Source organism: Cervus elaphus, chromosome 33 (assembly GCF_910594005.1).
Source record: "Cervus elaphus chromosome 33, mCerEla1.1, whole genome shotgun sequence".
Classification (NCBI taxonomy): domain Eukaryota; kingdom Metazoa; phylum Chordata; class Mammalia; order Artiodactyla; family Cervidae; genus Cervus; species Cervus elaphus.
This window is the reverse complement of record NC_057847.1, coordinates 22012128-22029197: the sequence shown is the minus strand read 5'-3', so window position 1 is coordinate 22029197 and position 17070 is coordinate 22012128. Positions and strand designations below refer to the sequence as shown.

The following is a 17070-nucleotide window of genomic DNA, read 5'->3' as shown; positions in this document are numbered from 1 at the left end:
ATCCGCATTGTGACTTTCCCATTGAAACTTGGCATAAACTCCACACGTCTCCCCACTACTGATGCATCTAATACAACAGGCATAGTTGCCTGTGTCAGCCTATTTCAGTCACTCACCTACATGGTTAATGGTAATTGGTTAAGAGCCTTGACAAAATGCAGTTAAAGAACACCGGATGTGCAGCTAACTCCCTAGAACACTGGACAGTCTGACAGAGGCAACATTTGAACGCTAGCTTGAAGAATGCTTGCTTCCTCCAGAGCCAGAAGCAGAGAAATCATAGCAGAAGGAAGGGTATGACTTCTGGGTAACTGACACAGATCTCGCTTTATCAATACACTTGATTGTTGAAGAACTCAACTACATTGTTCTTTCCCCAATTGCACCTCATCCTCTTCATCTCATGAAAACTCTCCCCAACCTGTTCTCTCCACAATGAGCATTTTCCCATGCAGGAGTCTGCGTTATCTCTAGAGTGAGTTCATTGTGCCCTCTCTATATTCCAGAACATCAAAGAACACCCAAGGCTAATCCAATCTTAATGACCCATAAGCTGTGCTTTATGGCTAAACTTTGTCTCCAGTCTGTGTGTTCCTTAACCTCACCCCCCAAAATGCCTGAAACCCTTTAACTGATGTATAAGGCTTATAATTTGAAGTGAAATGCTCTTTGGAGCTTTAAATAAGTTACACATACCGCTTTCCCTTTATTAGATTATTACTCTCAAAGGATTGCACTCAGGATAGGATTACTTTTTTTTCTCAGACAGAAAAACATTTGTTGCATACTTTCTGCTAGATCAACACTTGAGATTGTCAAAAGCTACCTTCATCACTGAGAGCTCTCTCCCTCTCTGAGGTTTTCCCTAATCTACAGAGGTAGCACTACCAGCTGGTACTGACAGATGCGACTTGAGATGTTAGGTGATATATGAAAACATGAAAGGCAAAATTAAAATGGGCTCATGAAACTTATTTCCTAACCTTTTAAGCACTCACTGTTTTGTTTGAAACATTCTTGTAACTGAATTGAACGCACTGGAAAGTTTTGTTTTAGTAATACTAATGCTTTTTCAACTACTAATTCATCTATGAATGGTTATATCAAAAGACAGTACTGTGTATGACTAGAGAAAATATGGACGTGATTCATCACATATATACTTGTAAAGTTTTGCTTGGTTTTTTTACCTTTGACTTTCAGAAGTAAACTAGAGATATGCAAAGAACACAGTATCCACATTATAACGTTACTCAATAGAAATGGCTGAAAAGAGCAGGGCCACAGTCGAGTCAGTAGTACTTTAATAAAATGAACAGAACCCATTATAACAACAGCTCTTTATTACATGGATTCAAATACACAGACCAATCCTGTTCTCTGAAACAGCTGTGTTCAATTAAAACCTGTTAGCACATTCCTCAACACTAATTCTAAGGGGCTTCCTTTGAAATCCCTTTCAAAGCCTTGTGCAAAGAGGTTAAGCACCAGTAGTAAAGACTGTTGCTAGCAGTTTTATTTCACCATCATCATCAACAACAACAAACATGCAGTTTTTCCCTTCTATGTACATGGCATTGTAAAATGGGTGCTACACTCTGCTTATGGTACAAAGTTTATAAATACAATATACCAATACAAAGTTGAAGCCATTAAAAACATCTTAGTAACAACTACTAGGAGATAATTAAATCTGGAGTGTTGATGGAATCTATGAAGAGATTTAAAACCAACACACAAACTCAAACATTATAATAAATGTTTTACTTGGGAAAGGCTGAAAGGGGAACTTCTTAGGTGCTACTGAGGGGTTTTCTCAGTTGTTCCAGGTTTACTTTCTTTCTGCTATTATCTTTAAATACTGCAAGGCATTGTGAGCTGCATCACTTTGCGCGCTGCTGCAGGAGATCCCCGAGCCATGACAGACCGTGATGGGACTTGTGGACAGCTCAGCCAGACACTGGTACTGTCCGTTGGCGCTCAGTTCTTCTGCAATGACACATTCAAGCATGGTGATTAACGCCGCATGCAGAGAAAGCAGAGTTTCTGTAAAAACAATTTTTGTTACTGTCCCTCTCCCCAAGTACCTTTTAATTTGCTACTCCACTTGTCAGGTGCTATCCTCTATTCATAAGAACCATATAGTTCTTAAAATTAGTAAGAAGCGTTTCAAAGTCATCATTAATTCATTATCTAAAAATCATCTCAGGTTTCCCTTTCCCAAATTCATAAATATTTTTGAATGCATGGTCTCTTAATCAACCACCTTTCCTGATCATCTTTCTGCATTAATCCTCAGGTTCTACATCATTCCCAGTATATTAAGACATTGCACCTGACTCATTATTCAATCCCAAAGTAGCAGAGAAAATCAGAAGTTTCTTCAGCCCCTAAGTACCCTATTTTCTCAGTAGCAGTAGCTCTGATGAGCTAGGTTCCCCCCGAGTCACTGAGTCCGGGCTAAGGGATATCAAATTCCTCACATACGATACTGATGTTAAATCAAGATACCAAACACACATGAACACACAAATTAGCCAGTTATCCACTGCAGTAAAAGAAAATCTACACTGACTTGCTTTCCAATCTGTCCACATTTGTCTATCTGAATGATCAGGGGCTAGAAAAAATATAGAAGTTGATAGCTGGGATGAAATAAAGCTGTAAATTGTCCCCATTTATCTCCCAGAACTGGAACACAGTAATAAAGTGGAGAGATGTCTGGCCTGGCCCCCACAAACTTGGCATTTGTTCTAGAAATGTGGGTACCTTTTTATTTGTCAAGCTGTCCATCAGGGCTAGTTTAACAGATATTATACCGGCAGGGACTCTTCTCCTAACCTGGCTCTACTGACCAGCTATGTCATCTCATGCAAGTTTCTCAACCTTTCTTTGTCTTACTTTCTTCACTTATACCTAAGACAACAGAAATTCCAGATGTTCAAGCTAGATTTAGAAAAGACAGAGGAACCAGAGATCAAATTGCTGATATTCCTTGGATCACTGAGAAAGCAAGAGAGTTCCAGAAAAACATCTACTTCTGCTTTATTGACTATTCCAAAGTCTTTGACTGTGTGGATCACAACAGAATGTGGAAAATTCCTAAAGAGACAGGAATACAAGACCACCTGACCTGCCTCCTGAGAAATCTGTATGCAGGTCAAGAAGCAACAGTTAGAACTGGACATGGAACTACAGACTGCCTCCAAATCAAGAAAGGAGTACGTCAAGGCTATATATTGTCACCCTGCTTATTTAACTTATATGCAGAGTACATCATGAGAAATGCCAGACTGGATGAAGCACAAGCTGGAATCAAGACTGCCAGGAGAAATATCAATAACCTCAGACATGCAGATGACACCAGTCTTATGGCAGAAAGTGAAGAGGAACTAAAGAGCCTCTTGTTGCAAGTGAAAGAGGAGAGTGAAAAAGTTGGCTGAAAACTCAACATTTGGAAAACTAAGATCATGGCATCCAGTCCCATCACTTCATGGCAAATAGATAGGGAAACAATGGAAACAGTGACAGACTTTACTTTTTGGGGGTCCAAAATCACTGCAGATGATGACTGCGGCCATGAAATAAAAGACACTTGCTCCTTGGAAAAAAAGCTATGACCAACCTAGACAGCATAGTAAAAAGCAGAGACATTACTTTGCCAACAATGGTCTGTCTAGTCAAAGCTATGGTTTTTCCAGTAGTCGTGTATGGATATGAGAGTTGGACTATAAAGAAAGCTGAAGGCTGAAGAATTGATACTTTTGAACTGTGGTGCTGTAGAAGACTCTTGACAGTCCCTTGGACTGCAAGGAGATCCAACCAGTCAATCTTAGAGGAAATCAGTCCTGAATATTCAATGGAAGGACTGATGCTGAAGCTGAAACTCCAATACTTTGCCACCTGATGCAAAGAACTGACTCACTGGACAAGACCCTGATTCTGGGCAAGACTGAAGGCAGGAGGAGAAGCAGATGACAGAGGATGAGATGGTTGGATGGCATCACCAATTCAATGGACATGAGTTTGAGCAAGCTCTGGGAGTGGGTGACGGACAGGGAAGCCTGGCGTGCTGCAGTCCATGGGGTCACCAAGAATCGGACATGACTGAGTGACTGAACTGAAGATAATAGAATGTACTTCATAGGATTAGTTTGAGGATTCTGTGACTTGAAATATGTAATGTCCCTAGAACAGTGCCTGGCACACAGTAACTCTATAAATCTTTGCTATTGTTGTTTATTATTACAGCTGTACAGATGTTATCTCCTTTTATTATTAATAAGAATGAGATACATCAGTGATATATATTACCACTCTGCTAACTGTATATAGTTAGAATCCTCTATTATAATAGACATTTTGTTTGTCAAACATATTTTGAAAAGAAACAGGTTTTGGGTCAAGCCAAAGAAAAAAAAACCATACCTATATCCAAGTATGTTATATTAAAACCTTGTTCCTTCGCAATCTCACTAAGCAGCTGGATGTAATCTGTATTTGGAATGCTGAGGAGGCTTCTTTTCAGCAAGTTGATCTTCTCACCAGGAGAATTCCTTAAGGAATGCCAAGTACAACCTAAAGAATGCCCTACCATATTTGTCTGAAAAACAGAGATTAACATTAAGACTCTTGGGTTGGGCTCCAACGCTACTATGAACATTAGTTAAGCAATTTGAATTTCCAATTCAAACTAGGCAGCACTAATAAGCTCACACATTTATCAAACAACACAATATTGAAGAAAAAAGAATGTGCAATGAAATACTGAAGGATTTAAAAATACTTTTGTATAGCGTAACAGTCTTGTTAATATGTATAACATATTTAAAAGCATGATAAATAAATCTGAAAATGCAGCTGACCCTTGAACAATGTCACATACTATCTTCCTATGTGGACTGGCATCTATAGGTATCCTCTGTCTATTCCAATACAAATTTCAGTGTTATCAAGCTTCATAAATTTTGTTATTCAAAATACACAGGTAACAAAAAATCAAGTAATACAGAATTATAAAAGCAACAGTCCCCATACCTACCTTCAGTCCCCTTTCCAGAAGCAATAATTTTCAACTTTTTATTTTTAATTACTCTGGTGGTGACCTTTGTCACAGAAATGAGAAAGCTATTGATCTTGTGTATTGGTTTTTGATCAGTTACCTTGATGACTTCTCTTATTATTTCTAGTAGTTTTTCTCTAGGGCTTTATAGGGATACAATTATATTATTTGTAGTTAACGATCATTTTTATCTCCTCTTATTTCCAACCTCTTATTGTTTTATCTTCTCTGGTTATGCTGGTTGATACTTCTAGAACAAGGTTTAAAAAAATGGTATCAGTGGGCATCCTTGCCTCATTTCTGAAATTAATGGGAATGGATATAACATATAAACATGTACCCAAGATTTTGATTTTTTTTCCTGAGGTATATATTTAATTTTTAAAAAATCTCTTAAAAAATATTTATTTGTCTGCGCCAGGTCTTCGTTGCAGCACCTAGGATCCTCAATTTTGTGGCGGCATGCAGGATCTTAGTTGCAACATGTGAGACCTAGTTCCCTGACCAGGGATCGAACACCTGAGGTACATATTTTAAAGTACAATAGGGATATTTTAGAAGCATTTATCAGTAGTGACTACCCAATATTTTTTTGGCATCTATTGAGAGGACTATGTTTTCCTTCTTTGACCCATTAATGTAATTAATTATAGCAATAGATTTACCAATGTTGAAACACCCTTGTGGTCCTAAACAAATGTATATAGAAATTTCTCTCACATTATATATATTGCCTGGAAGAGTTTAAACAGCACTGAAGATTATCTCTTCCTTGAAGATTTAACAGAACTCACCTGCAACCTAACTGTTTTGTGACTGTGGTGTCATCTCTGATCCAGTCTTAAAAGAAATGAATGCAATGTTTTATATTTTTCTATTAAAAAAGGGAAGCCAAAATTATATTACTTACCTAGATATAGTCATTGCTTCCTACAGAACGAGCCCTTTTTTTTAAATCATAAGCTTAGGACACTCCTATAGTCTTCACTTCTCATTTTGTACCCAACATCCTATTCTTAGATAATGGACCATCATACATACCTACTTACATTTTGTGTAACCCAATCTCTTATGCTCTCTATCTGAATGCCCAGTTGCCTACTCAATATCTTCACTTAGCTACTCCACAAACACTTCAAATTCAATATATCCTACATTTAACTCATTATCTGCTCCCCCTTAAACCCTACTCACCTTCTGTGTTCCCCATATTACTGAACGGTACCACCATCTAAGTAGCTGCCAAGCTAAAACTGTTTACTTCTTCCTTTTTCCCTACTCTCTACATCCAGTTATTATACCCCCATTCACTTCAGTTTTCTCAGTAAGTTTTAAATTGACCATTTCAATTGCTACTACCTTTGTCTAGGTCACCATCATGTCTCATCTGCTTTTCTGTAACAGCATTATAGCAGGTCTCTATGACTCTAATGTTCATTCATCCACCATAATGCAGCCAGTCATTCCCTTCTAATGTATAAATTAGATTCTGTCCTTCCTATATTAAATTTATCTAATGACTTTACGCTACCCTCAGGATAAAGTTCAATCTCCTGAACATAGTACTTCCTACAAGATTCAATCCCTCTTTACCTTTCCTGCCTCATTGTTTGAGACTCCCTCCCTCCAAATTCAATGCTCCAGCCATCCAAAATTACTCTGGATCACATAAAGTGTTTCACTCCCGGTCTTTGTACATGGTCTTTCTTCTCTCTGGAATTCTTTTCAGTGCTGTCATCCTATAGATCTCAGCACAGATATTACTTCCTCTAGTTAAGTCTTCCTGAAACCTTATCTTGGTTGGATCCTTCTTCTATGTTCCCAAGAAGCCCTTGTAAGGCCTAGTCTGCAGGGTTCTTTTCTCTCTTGATAGGCTGGCTGCAAACTCCTTAGGGCCAGAGACTATCTTATTCACTATTTACCAGTATCTGGCATAAATCTGGGCACATATTATGACTTTCCTAAATGTTTGCTGAGTGGATAAATGAATGGATATCAAGAGATGGGAGTGAAATGTCAATCTGAAGGCAAAAACAGCACTACTGGCCTACCATCTTTAAAAACCATATTATTCTGAATTTGACTGTGCTTCCCAAGCTCTCTTTCCTGGCCACCCCTGTGACTCTGGCTCACATATAGCAAGCAGCTAAAAACTGGGGTAGTGTATTACCCAACAGTTGAGAGATTTTTGAAAAACTGTGACTCTGTAGTATACCTGTACAAAATGAAATCTACAGAAGTTTCCCACAGCAACACAAGTTTAATCACATTAACATCACAGATCCCTGATCATTACTCACCAAAGAAATGTGGTTCTCTGGAGAAATATTACTGAATTTGGCAAGAAATTTCTCAGCAGCATTTCTCTTGGCTTGTTTCTTTGATGCCCCCTTTCCTAAATAAAGAAAAAAAAGAAAGTAGTAGGTTAGAAAATAAATTAGTGTCCACAGAGAATGACCAAATGTTTAAAGTACTATGTTTGATCAGAGAACAATCTCATGGTTTTTATATACTTTTACTGACCTGACATCTTTACTTGTTCTGCTTCACGCAACTATTAATTTTTACATTTTTGAAGGCATTTCTTTAGCAGTTTACCTTTAATAGTCAAACTTTCTGTTTTTCTTCAACAGATTTATCTCCCTATGTCTAGCTTTAATGAACCCTATTTGGTTTAATTCTGATGAAATATTCAAATTTACCAAGGTAGATTTGAATTACATCTCCCATCTTTCAATGTCTGCTTCTAGCTTATCATCTCCTGCACACAGATAACTATGTGAAATTTCTTCAGCATGAATAAGGAGGGCATAGGAGAGGCTGGAGTTGAAAGATACCATAAATATAACCTATTTCCATGTTTAGAGATTTAAAAACTCAGGCCTAGGCATGGAGATTAAGCAATTTGCCTAACCTTGCAAATCAAGGACTGCATCAAGAACAGAGGTGAGGTTTCTGCTTCTGGCTCAGGGCTTCCTACACTGACCCACACTACCTCTTGGGGCAAACAGCTGCTTAGTACTTCAGATTAATATCTAGCCAACTTAAAATTTCATTTCAAGCCACTTTTAAAATGATAAAAACATGCTCGAGAAATTAAAATAGAAATCCTTAGGAGTACTTTATTAAGTGACTTTTTCCCTCATAATCTGTGGCCTTTACAACACTGAAGTTGCTATAATACAAAAGGTTAAATTCTACTTTATTTTTATTTCACTATCAGCCTCTTTGGAGAAGGAAATGGCAACCCACTCCAGTATTCTTGCCTAGAGAATTCCGTGGACAGAGAAGCCTGGGGGGGTGGCACCAGTTGGACATGACTGAAGCGACTTAGCATGCTGCATACACTGGAGAAGGAAATGGCAACCCACTGCAGTGTTCTTGCCTGGAGAATCCCAGGGACGGGGGAGCCTGGTGGGCTGTCATCTATAGGGTCGCACAGAGTCAGATACGACTGAAGCCACTTAGAAGCAGCCGCAGCCTCTTATCAATTATCTTGTTTTTAAATGTAATCTTCTCCTAGTCCTTCTGTCTTCTAGAACAGCTACTGAAGCTCCAAGAGATTTACTACTGCTTTTTTCTCCAAAATGATGTTTAAGTCCCTATTATATCAATGAAGACTGTTTAAAGAGTCAATTATTTATTTGTATTTCCATTACCAACCCATGATTTTTTTTAAAAAATCAAATTAAGAAGTGTAAGTATTCTTAAGGCAACTATTTATATTAATTAATAAATTCAACAGCAGAAAGTTAGAGACAGTAGACTAGGAGTGTGTCAGTTTTGTTTCCCCCAAAGAAGTATTTGAGACGAAATCACAGCAGAAATTTTTTCATCCTCTCAAAATATTTCAAAGGTCTTCAACTGTATCAGAGTAGAAAGAAACAAATACCAGTCTCCATGAATGACTCAAGCCTGCAAATTGTGGTATATTCTCTCTTATGAGCAGGTCCTCCCTCCTGGGAAAGGGTATATTCAGGAAGTCTCCAGCCATGATGAATAGCCAATTCCTAGAAAATCAAGATGAGCCTTTAGTAGTAATTTTTACTATGCAATGGCTCAATCACATTAATGATATTTCTCTCATGGTTTTGATCCCATTTCTATTTATATGTTTGCAGAGAATAATGATATTCTGCAGTATTTATTAAAAAAAAAGAGAAGGTCCTCTATTCCCCACAGATATTCCTGAATTTTACATTTTATAAGCCCACGACCCCAAAACTGAAGCAGTTTCCTGCTGTGAATGGTGCTCTTCTGTTACGCTTTAGTGAGCTGGTTATCAAAGAGGTCAGAAGAAGGATACGCTACTCTCACCCTCTTTGGGAACATGGGAGAGGACGTTACAGGTCTCACGGCCCTCAGTCCCTAAAGTCTCTTCCTAACTAACCTTCTACACCCATGGCTGCCTAACTGACTGCATCGATCAAGAGCAGGTGAGGAGCAGAAAGCAAACACACACACTGGATGAGACTGAGGAAAGACGGGAAGCAAACTACAGAAAAACTCATAGAGCAGGAGAGAGACCAGACGACTGGCTGGATACCAGGGAGGGGGGCTGTCCAACAGAGCACATGGATAATCTGCGAGAAGCACGTTCCCACACAGAAACTCAAAGCTGAATATATTTTTTGGTAGAATAAGCAAGTAAGCGGACGACTTCCCTTGTCCTGTGTTAGATAAATCAGTTTGGGTTCTTTATAGACTTCTGTCTCAACAGAAGTAGAAAGAGATTTGTCACAAGAGTGGCAAGAAACATTCTTAAAATATAAAACACTCTACCCATGTGCACTGAGGTCCTGTTGATCTCAAATGAGAATTCCACAAACCAAAGGCAGATACTGTATATGGAAGAAAATCCAAAATGTAAATAAATATGAAAATAACTTCAAGTTAGCACTTTAATAACTAATGATCGTTAACTTGGAACACAAAATGTTGTACCACCTAATTTTAAGATATTAATTCCTTCTCTTAGCCCTTATGATATCAACATTTATGACATTTTTTTCCAGGAGACAAAAAGTTAAGTATGGTAAAACTGTGCCACTTACCTGTAATGAGCCAATAGGATTAAGCTGGTTCTTTGGTTGCTTGGAAGGGTCAGGCATTAAGGGATCAGGAACTGCAAAGCTGAACATTTTTATAAAGGGTTATAAAACAAAATGATCTTCCCCAAATTATTAAATAAAGGATAAGCATTTTCTATTTAGCTCTCCATGCCTTTGCTCTTGCGTTCCTTCTACATGGAATACCCTGTTCACCCACCTCTTCTATGGGAATCTGATCTATACCTCAGCCAAGGTATACCTCAAATGCAACTTTCTCTCAGAAGCCTATTCTTTTACCCCAATGGGACATAATTTCTCCCTTCTTTGAACCACAGTAACATTTGGTTTGATACTTTCTTAAGCAATTATTTTACCATTAAGTTGTACACTATTACAAATACATGCTATTTGTCTATCCATCACCATACCTCTCTCCTATTCAGACTGTAAAATCCTTGGTGGTAGGGCCTATGTATTACTTACCTTTATAAGCCTTGCTGTGCTTTATATAAAACAGATGCTCAATAAAAAGTGTATTTAAATAAAAACACCATTGTTACAACCACACAAAAAGGGAAGACTAACAGGATGTTTAGCTCCGCAGTGTAAACCATACAGATCATAAATGTAGCTTTTTCATCCAGACAATTATAGAAGAAAGAATTGGCTTGATCTACTATCTGCTCTACGCTAGGATAATCTTCCTAAGATTTACCCACGTATTCTCAGTCTCTAAGTTGTGTCCAACTCTTTGCAACCCCATGGACTGTAGCCTATCAGGCTCCTCTGTCCGTGGGATTTCCCAGGCAAGAATCCTGGAGGGGGTTGCCATTCCCTACTGCAGGGGATCTTCCTGACCCAGCGATCAAATCTGCATCTCCTGCACTGCAGGTGGGTTTGTTTGTTTTTTTTTTTGATGGCTGGCATGAATCTGATTTGAACATGTAGGGACGGTGATTAAGGAAAAAGAGAACAACCTCTTCTGAGTAGTGTGAACTTACTAGTTACGTGCATGATGGGTGTCTAACGTGGAACAAGCTGCATTTCAAGATTACTGCTACCTTGGCAGCTAGTCATTTTTTCCATTACCAATGAGGTTGTCATTGCCACTTACTTAAGTTTCTTTTCTACCTGCCAGAATTTCATAGGCTGGTTACATAGGCTGATGAGATACAAACATTCATTTACAAGGCTGTACACTAAAGCTACCAGAAATAATTGTGATGGAGAAGTGATAAAGTCTCTTTATCCTATCAGGCCACTTTAGGCCTGATTTATAGCTTAGTAATTTCCATCTTATCTGTCAAGAAGCGCAAATACATAGTAAAGTTTATTAGCCTTTTTTTGTGGACAAAGTGCCTGTGTGCAGAAAGGACACTCTGTATGTTCATTTCTACAAATACATGCAACACTCTGAGTTGACCTTTGGGTTGCAGAAGAACGGCATGGCCATCACCAGCAAGGAGAAAATCTAAAACCCACCATGCCATCTGGCATGTCCAGAAAACCAGCATAAATCAGTTATAACATATGACCCTAGAGAATCAAATATCATGTTATGAGATCCAAAGCTTTCACTGGTTGGTTCTAAATGACCTGAACAGTTTAGAACTACTAAGTACACAGGAAGATGACTGCAGCAGAACCTAAACATATCCCTAAACAGAAAGTTTTTCTAGGGCTGGGAAACAAACAAACCGATCCTAACTTCTCATAGGCCTTTGCTGTCAGCTATAAGCAGCTATACCAGATTGCACTCCCAAGTATACTTGAATGCATGAAAAGGGAAGAATTTGAAGGCAAGACATGCTCCTCTTGGATGTGCCCATTAGAAACCAAAAGACACCACTTTACGATACAAGAGATGCTCCAGGACCAGTGCTCCTTCCAAAAACAACTAATGTGATAACACATTTATTTTGGAAAGATATGTCAAGAATAAACATGCCATTTAGCATCCTCTTATATTTGGTATACGTTCTCTAGTAGAAGGAAATCTCTTTGTCTCTTTACAAATTCAAATTTCTAAAAGAGAACTTTTAGCTGACATTTTTCTGTCTCACACTTTGTTTTCTTCAGTGAGGAACAAAACTCTTAATACAGTAAGATATTTGTCAGAAGCACTCTGGTTTTCTACTCCTGTACCTCATCTGGAAAAAAGAAAAAAACCTAGTTTATGAGAGCCTTCATCTAATAATGTTGTTGTTTAGTTGCTAAATCATGTCTGACTCTTGCAATCCCCTGGTCTGTAGCCCACCAGGCTCCTGTGTCCATGGGATTTCCCAGGCAAGAAGGCTGGAGTGCGGTGCCATTTCCTTCTCTGTCATCTAAAAAAGGCTTGATTTAATTTCTTACGGATAAAGTGTCTTTAGGGGATGACAGGTCTTCACAAGGAGATAGAATTTTATTAATAGAGCTAGACACTATCAACTATTTACTTTGTTGCTTTTGTGAGCACGTTCAAACTTTTAATCTTACCTCAGCCATGATATTTTTGAGCTGCAGAATACAAAGAAATTTAGCTCACCAAATACTTGCATTGGCTTTCAAAATGTTTATGGCAGCCTCTGCAGCTCTATGTTTCGCCAGCTTCTTACTTGTACCTTCACCTGAATTAAGGTTAAAAAAAAAAAGCAACAAAAAGAACTCTTTATATGCTGAAAACATGTGAGGCTTGCATAGAGGTTTGCATAGTACAAAACAAAGTCACTACATGTATTATATATACACACTAGGTATACATACTAGGTAATAAAAACATACACTGCATACAGTTATACATTGAAATAAAATACCATAAAAATTAATTTATTAAAAATCTCTTTGATTTTAAAAGTGCTAAGTATTTAATTCTAAGTATACTTGTATAAAAATCTTTATTGTCTATTTTTTACATGTTTATTACATAAAATGATAATACAGTAGACTGTCTCTATGTGTGCTAAAGGCAACTTACTTCCATTATTCCTAGAGAGCAAATTCTTCTATAGTAAATTTTCTTTAAAGGAGGCACTTACAGCAACATTATTGAACAGAAAAATGTGCACATTTTACTCTAACAGGCCCTCCTATACTGGATGAAACCCCTCTGCTTGGCCAAGCAGTCACTGGCTAGCTGTTGGATACAGCAGGGGAAGGTTTGTATGGGGAATGTGAGAGATTACATTGTTACCTGTCTTTCATACAATCTGTATCCCTTACATGGGTAGCTAAGGGAGTATAAGAGACCAGGCCTGATTATTAATCACCGAGACTGACGCCTAATATCAGTAAGCAACCACACAAGTAAATTATAAATTCAGTCTTTTTCCTTCTGAGTTCAAACTAGGTGTTGACAACCTGTCCAAAGCTGTGTCAGGATGGTAATATCCATTCCTCTGATGTAGAGGAAAGAAAGGGCACATGGAATAAATGTCAGGTGTGGTTCTCAAGCATCAGAGAACACAGAAACCACACTCATTTATCCATTCACATAGGTATTATGGATACTGTACTCCTTTGAAAAATGTGGGAATTAGGAGCACTGACGCTCTGCACTGAAATATGTGGGAATTAGGGGCACTGACCCTCTGCACTGAAAATTCACGCATAATTTACAGCCAGCCCTCCATATCTGTGGTTCCTCCATTTCTAGCTTCCTTGGTAACTGCAGATTCAACAAACTGTGGATTGTGTGGTCTTGTAGTACTGACTACTGAAAAAGATTGACATCTAAGTGGACCTGTGTAATTCAAACCGTGTTGTTCAAGAGATAACTGTAGTAGAGACCTAAGCAGAGTCCCTGTCCTTAAAGAGCATACAGCCTAATGTGTGAGATTTTGTCTATAAAAAAGACGTCTGAAATATGAAGCATCACAGTGGACCTAAGTGCAGGTTGTAGGGTAGCCTACAGAAGGGGTAGCTCCCCTCCTCTTAGTAAGGACTCTGAAAGGTTTCATGAAGGAGGAGATAACTAAACAGGGATCTGAAAGATCAGTAAGTCAGTGAGGTAAACAGCGCTGGGGGAATAGGAAGAGCACTGTAGGCAGAGAAAGAGCAACTGTGAAGGCTCAGAGGCAAGACAGAGCATGGTGTTCTCACGCCCCAAGTTGCTGGGACAGTACGAGCTTGAAGGAGGGGACTAGGAGATAAAAGGTCAGAGAGTTGAAGGGCAGAAGGAGAGTTCAAAGAACAGTCTCCTCAATTGTGTTTCTCTAACTTTAGGACTTGCCTGGGCATTTTGTTAGAACACATACTAAGAGTAGGTGTGGGCTGGGACCTGAGAGTCTGCACTTCTTTTAACTGGGTGATAGCAAGGCTGCTGTTGACCACACTTTGCAAAGTAAGGTTGTCAGTCATGTTAAGAAATTTGTATTCATCCAGAGGGTGATGGGAAAACCACTGAATGGATTTTAAGAGTTTGAATACTTCAAATGAACAGATTTGAATGCCAGAAAAAATACTCTGGTTTTTGTGTGGAAAACGGATACCACAAGGCAGAAGCTAAAAGAGCAGTTACGAGATTGCAGCTATATTCCAAGTGGCTCACACAATAGCAACAGGAAGGTGACAGAAGCAGACAAATTCAAGAGATATTTAGGAAGTAGGAGCTAGTGGCATAACGGACAACACAAAGAGGGAGGAGAAGGAATCAAGAAGGTGAAACTCAAATCTCTACTATGAGCAAATCAATGATGGTGGTGCCTATACTGAACTGGGGAATGCAGGGGAAATGGATTTGAGAGAGAAGATGGATTCAGTCTGGGACAATGAGAGATGGAGGTGTCTTTGGGTCATCCAAGCAAAAATGCCTAGCAAACTCAGGCTGATGCATTGTTTCGTAACTGCGCCTGGGCTAAAGACAGAGATTTCAGAATTATTAGCCGTTAGATAGTATTTGAAACCATGGAGGTAGATAAGCTTGCATAGAAGACAGGACAGTGTGAGAAGAGTAGGGGGACTAAGCTGTTGCCACAGGTTGTTAATCTCTCACATAAAACACACTGAGGCGGGAAAAATGCTACTCTTCCTTGAATTTTCACTTAATACTTAAAGACAGACCAGCTAAAGCAGTAGTGCAATGTTGAGTCTGTCGTTCACATGAGAAAGTTACAGCTAGAATCTAACTACAATCCACCTGCCCCACACAGACAAAAAAGCTTCAAAATTTTCTTAAAGGGACTTCAATGAAAATAGCGGACTCCAGATTTTCGTGGACACAAATGATGCCTTCAGGCTACCAGATGGTGGAACTTCAGCCTTCTTACTGAATTTCTTTTTTGGCATTCTTCCAAATTAAATTTAGTATTCAATATTTCATGTTTGCAGTTAAATAGATACATAAGAAGTAAAATGTCTACATTTACAAATGAGCTACTTCAGTTATCATTTGCTGAAGCTCAAGGACCATAATCTGAATTTTGAAACTTCACTGCCATGTTACCTTGGGCATGTTTCATATAATCTCTCTGGACCTAATTTCTCATATAAAATATAGGTGATAACATCTTATTAAAATATCTGTACAGTGTCAGGAACTAGAAGCTACTATGCAATACAGTGTAGTTGAGCCTTCCACCTTCCTCATTTTGCTTGGATACAGAACCAAGTGTGGTACAATGGACCCAGAGTGCCAAACGAGTCCGTACAAAGAGGGGAGCAGGTCAGAAAATTCTGGGGTCATGCCTCCTGGCATCTGCTATAACCTATGGAATTTGACAGCACCTTCTGATTCAGCTATGGCTGCTCCAAGAACCTTTCCTGCTTCTCCCTAATTCTTGGAAGAACCTTAGGAGGATCTTAGGGTATGTTTCTGAGCTTCTCTTGACATCTGGGGAAGAGAAAATTAGGGAGAGAATCAGAAAGTTGCAAAATCCAAATGACCTGAGAAAGGCATCAGTTTGAAGAGACTGCTCCTCACTGACGTCTCTGACAAAAAGGGCACTTTTTCCGAACTGAGAAGCAATACCCAAGTCTGGACCACCAGCCTACATGGTCATGGCGTTAATACAGACCTGTGCAGGTTATGTCACCAACGGTTACTCTGAAGGTGAAAGTGGGCACGTGTATTTGCACATCGGATCTTTCACATTCATAAACCGGGATGTTCTTGGTCTTCATGCCGTATTCGTGTAATACCTGAATTGGTGTTTTCCCTGGCTTAGCTGTAATCATCTTTCCCAAACTGCAAAAACCAGAAAAAGCTGTGCGTTGCATGTCAAAGCGGGGAGGGAAACAGAAGCAATCAGAGACTAGTCTTAACAGCCATCACCGGTGACGCCGGAGGCACCGGTCGGATAGGGTTAGAGCTGGCGAGGCGCGCCAGTCTCCGGGCCCCGCTGCGGAGGTCTTAAAGGAGATAACTTGAATGCGGGTAGGAGGGATTCGCAGGGGGGATGTTGCCACCTCCCAGGTCCCAGCCTGCAAACCCCTTTCCCTCCGCGGCAGCCGCTCACCACCTCCGTCCACCCCGCGCTGCCCGAGGCCGCAGGGGGGGCGGGGTCCCCGGCCGGCTTGCGGCCGCGAGGGCGGGGTGGAGCGCTCGCTGGTCCGCCCGCCCGCCTGCCTGCCGCCGCTAGGACGCGAGCGCCGGGAAGGGGCTTTACCCAGAATGCTGCTGGACAGCCGGCTCCCCCGCCCCCTGCTGCCCACCACTCCGGGCCCTGCCCGGCTCGGTCCCGACCGCTCAGAAACTGACCTGAAGGTTCCGCTGTCCTCGCGCTCCATCGGCGGAGCCGCGGCGCGATGCCTGCTCTGAGACATGGCGAGAAGGGACGGCTTTGCGGGAGGAAGAGCGGTGCGGAGCGACGTCCTCGCTTCCCCAGTGGGCTGGTGCCCGAGAGGAGGGATCCAACGCCGACGCCGCTACCTCCTCCCCTCTCCTCACTGCTCGAGTTCCTCCCGGGGACGGGCGGGGCCGGAGGCGGAGCCTCGGTGCTGCCGCGCAGGTCCCGCTCCCGGCCACGCCCCTGCTGTCCC

The 17070-nt window shown here is 40.3% G+C and overlaps 1 protein-coding gene across 2 annotated transcripts; it reads right to left on the bottom strand.

Moving 5' to 3' along the window:
• Nucleotides 1–1287: 1287 nt before the first annotated feature.
• PRKRA (protein activator of interferon induced protein kinase EIF2AK2) lies at nt 1288–17003 on the bottom strand. 2 transcript variants are annotated; one of them, XM_043894583.1, is made up of 8 exons: nt 16790–17003; nt 16107–16276; nt 12641–12722; nt 10117–10195; nt 8955–9072; nt 7363–7457; nt 4429–4603; nt 1288–1989 (listed from the first exon to the last, which is right to left on the bottom strand). In XM_043894583.1, the coding sequence occupies exons 1-8, from the start codon at nt 16852–16854 to the stop codon at nt 1832–1834; spliced, it is 942 nt and encodes a 313-aa protein (XP_043750518.1). In that variant the 5' UTR covers nt 16855–17003; the 3' UTR covers nt 1288–1831. The 2 variants fall into 2 exon arrangements, with proteins under 2 accessions (XP_043750518.1, XP_043750519.1); XM_043894584.1 differs by lacking the exon at nt 16790–17003 and adding an exon at nt 15817–15922 and having other exon boundaries at nt 16107–16246.
• Between the last annotated feature and the right edge of the window lie 67 nt (nt 17004–17070).

Excerpts from the sequence above, each read along its gene's own strand:
- PRKRA (XM_043894583.1), bottom strand. The coding sequence starts at position 16,854 with ATGTCTCAGAGCAGGCATCGCGCCGCGGCTCCGCCGATGGAGCGCGAG. Across the intron at positions 9,073-10,116 it reads ATCCTATTGGCTCATTACAG|GAATTGGCTATTCATCATGG; the intron begins GTAAGTGGCACA and ends TTGATTTTCTAG. Across the intron at positions 7,458-8,954 it reads TGAGTCATTCATGGAGACTG|GAAAGGGGGCATCAAAGAAA; the intron begins GTATTTGTTTCT and ends TTCTTTATTTAG.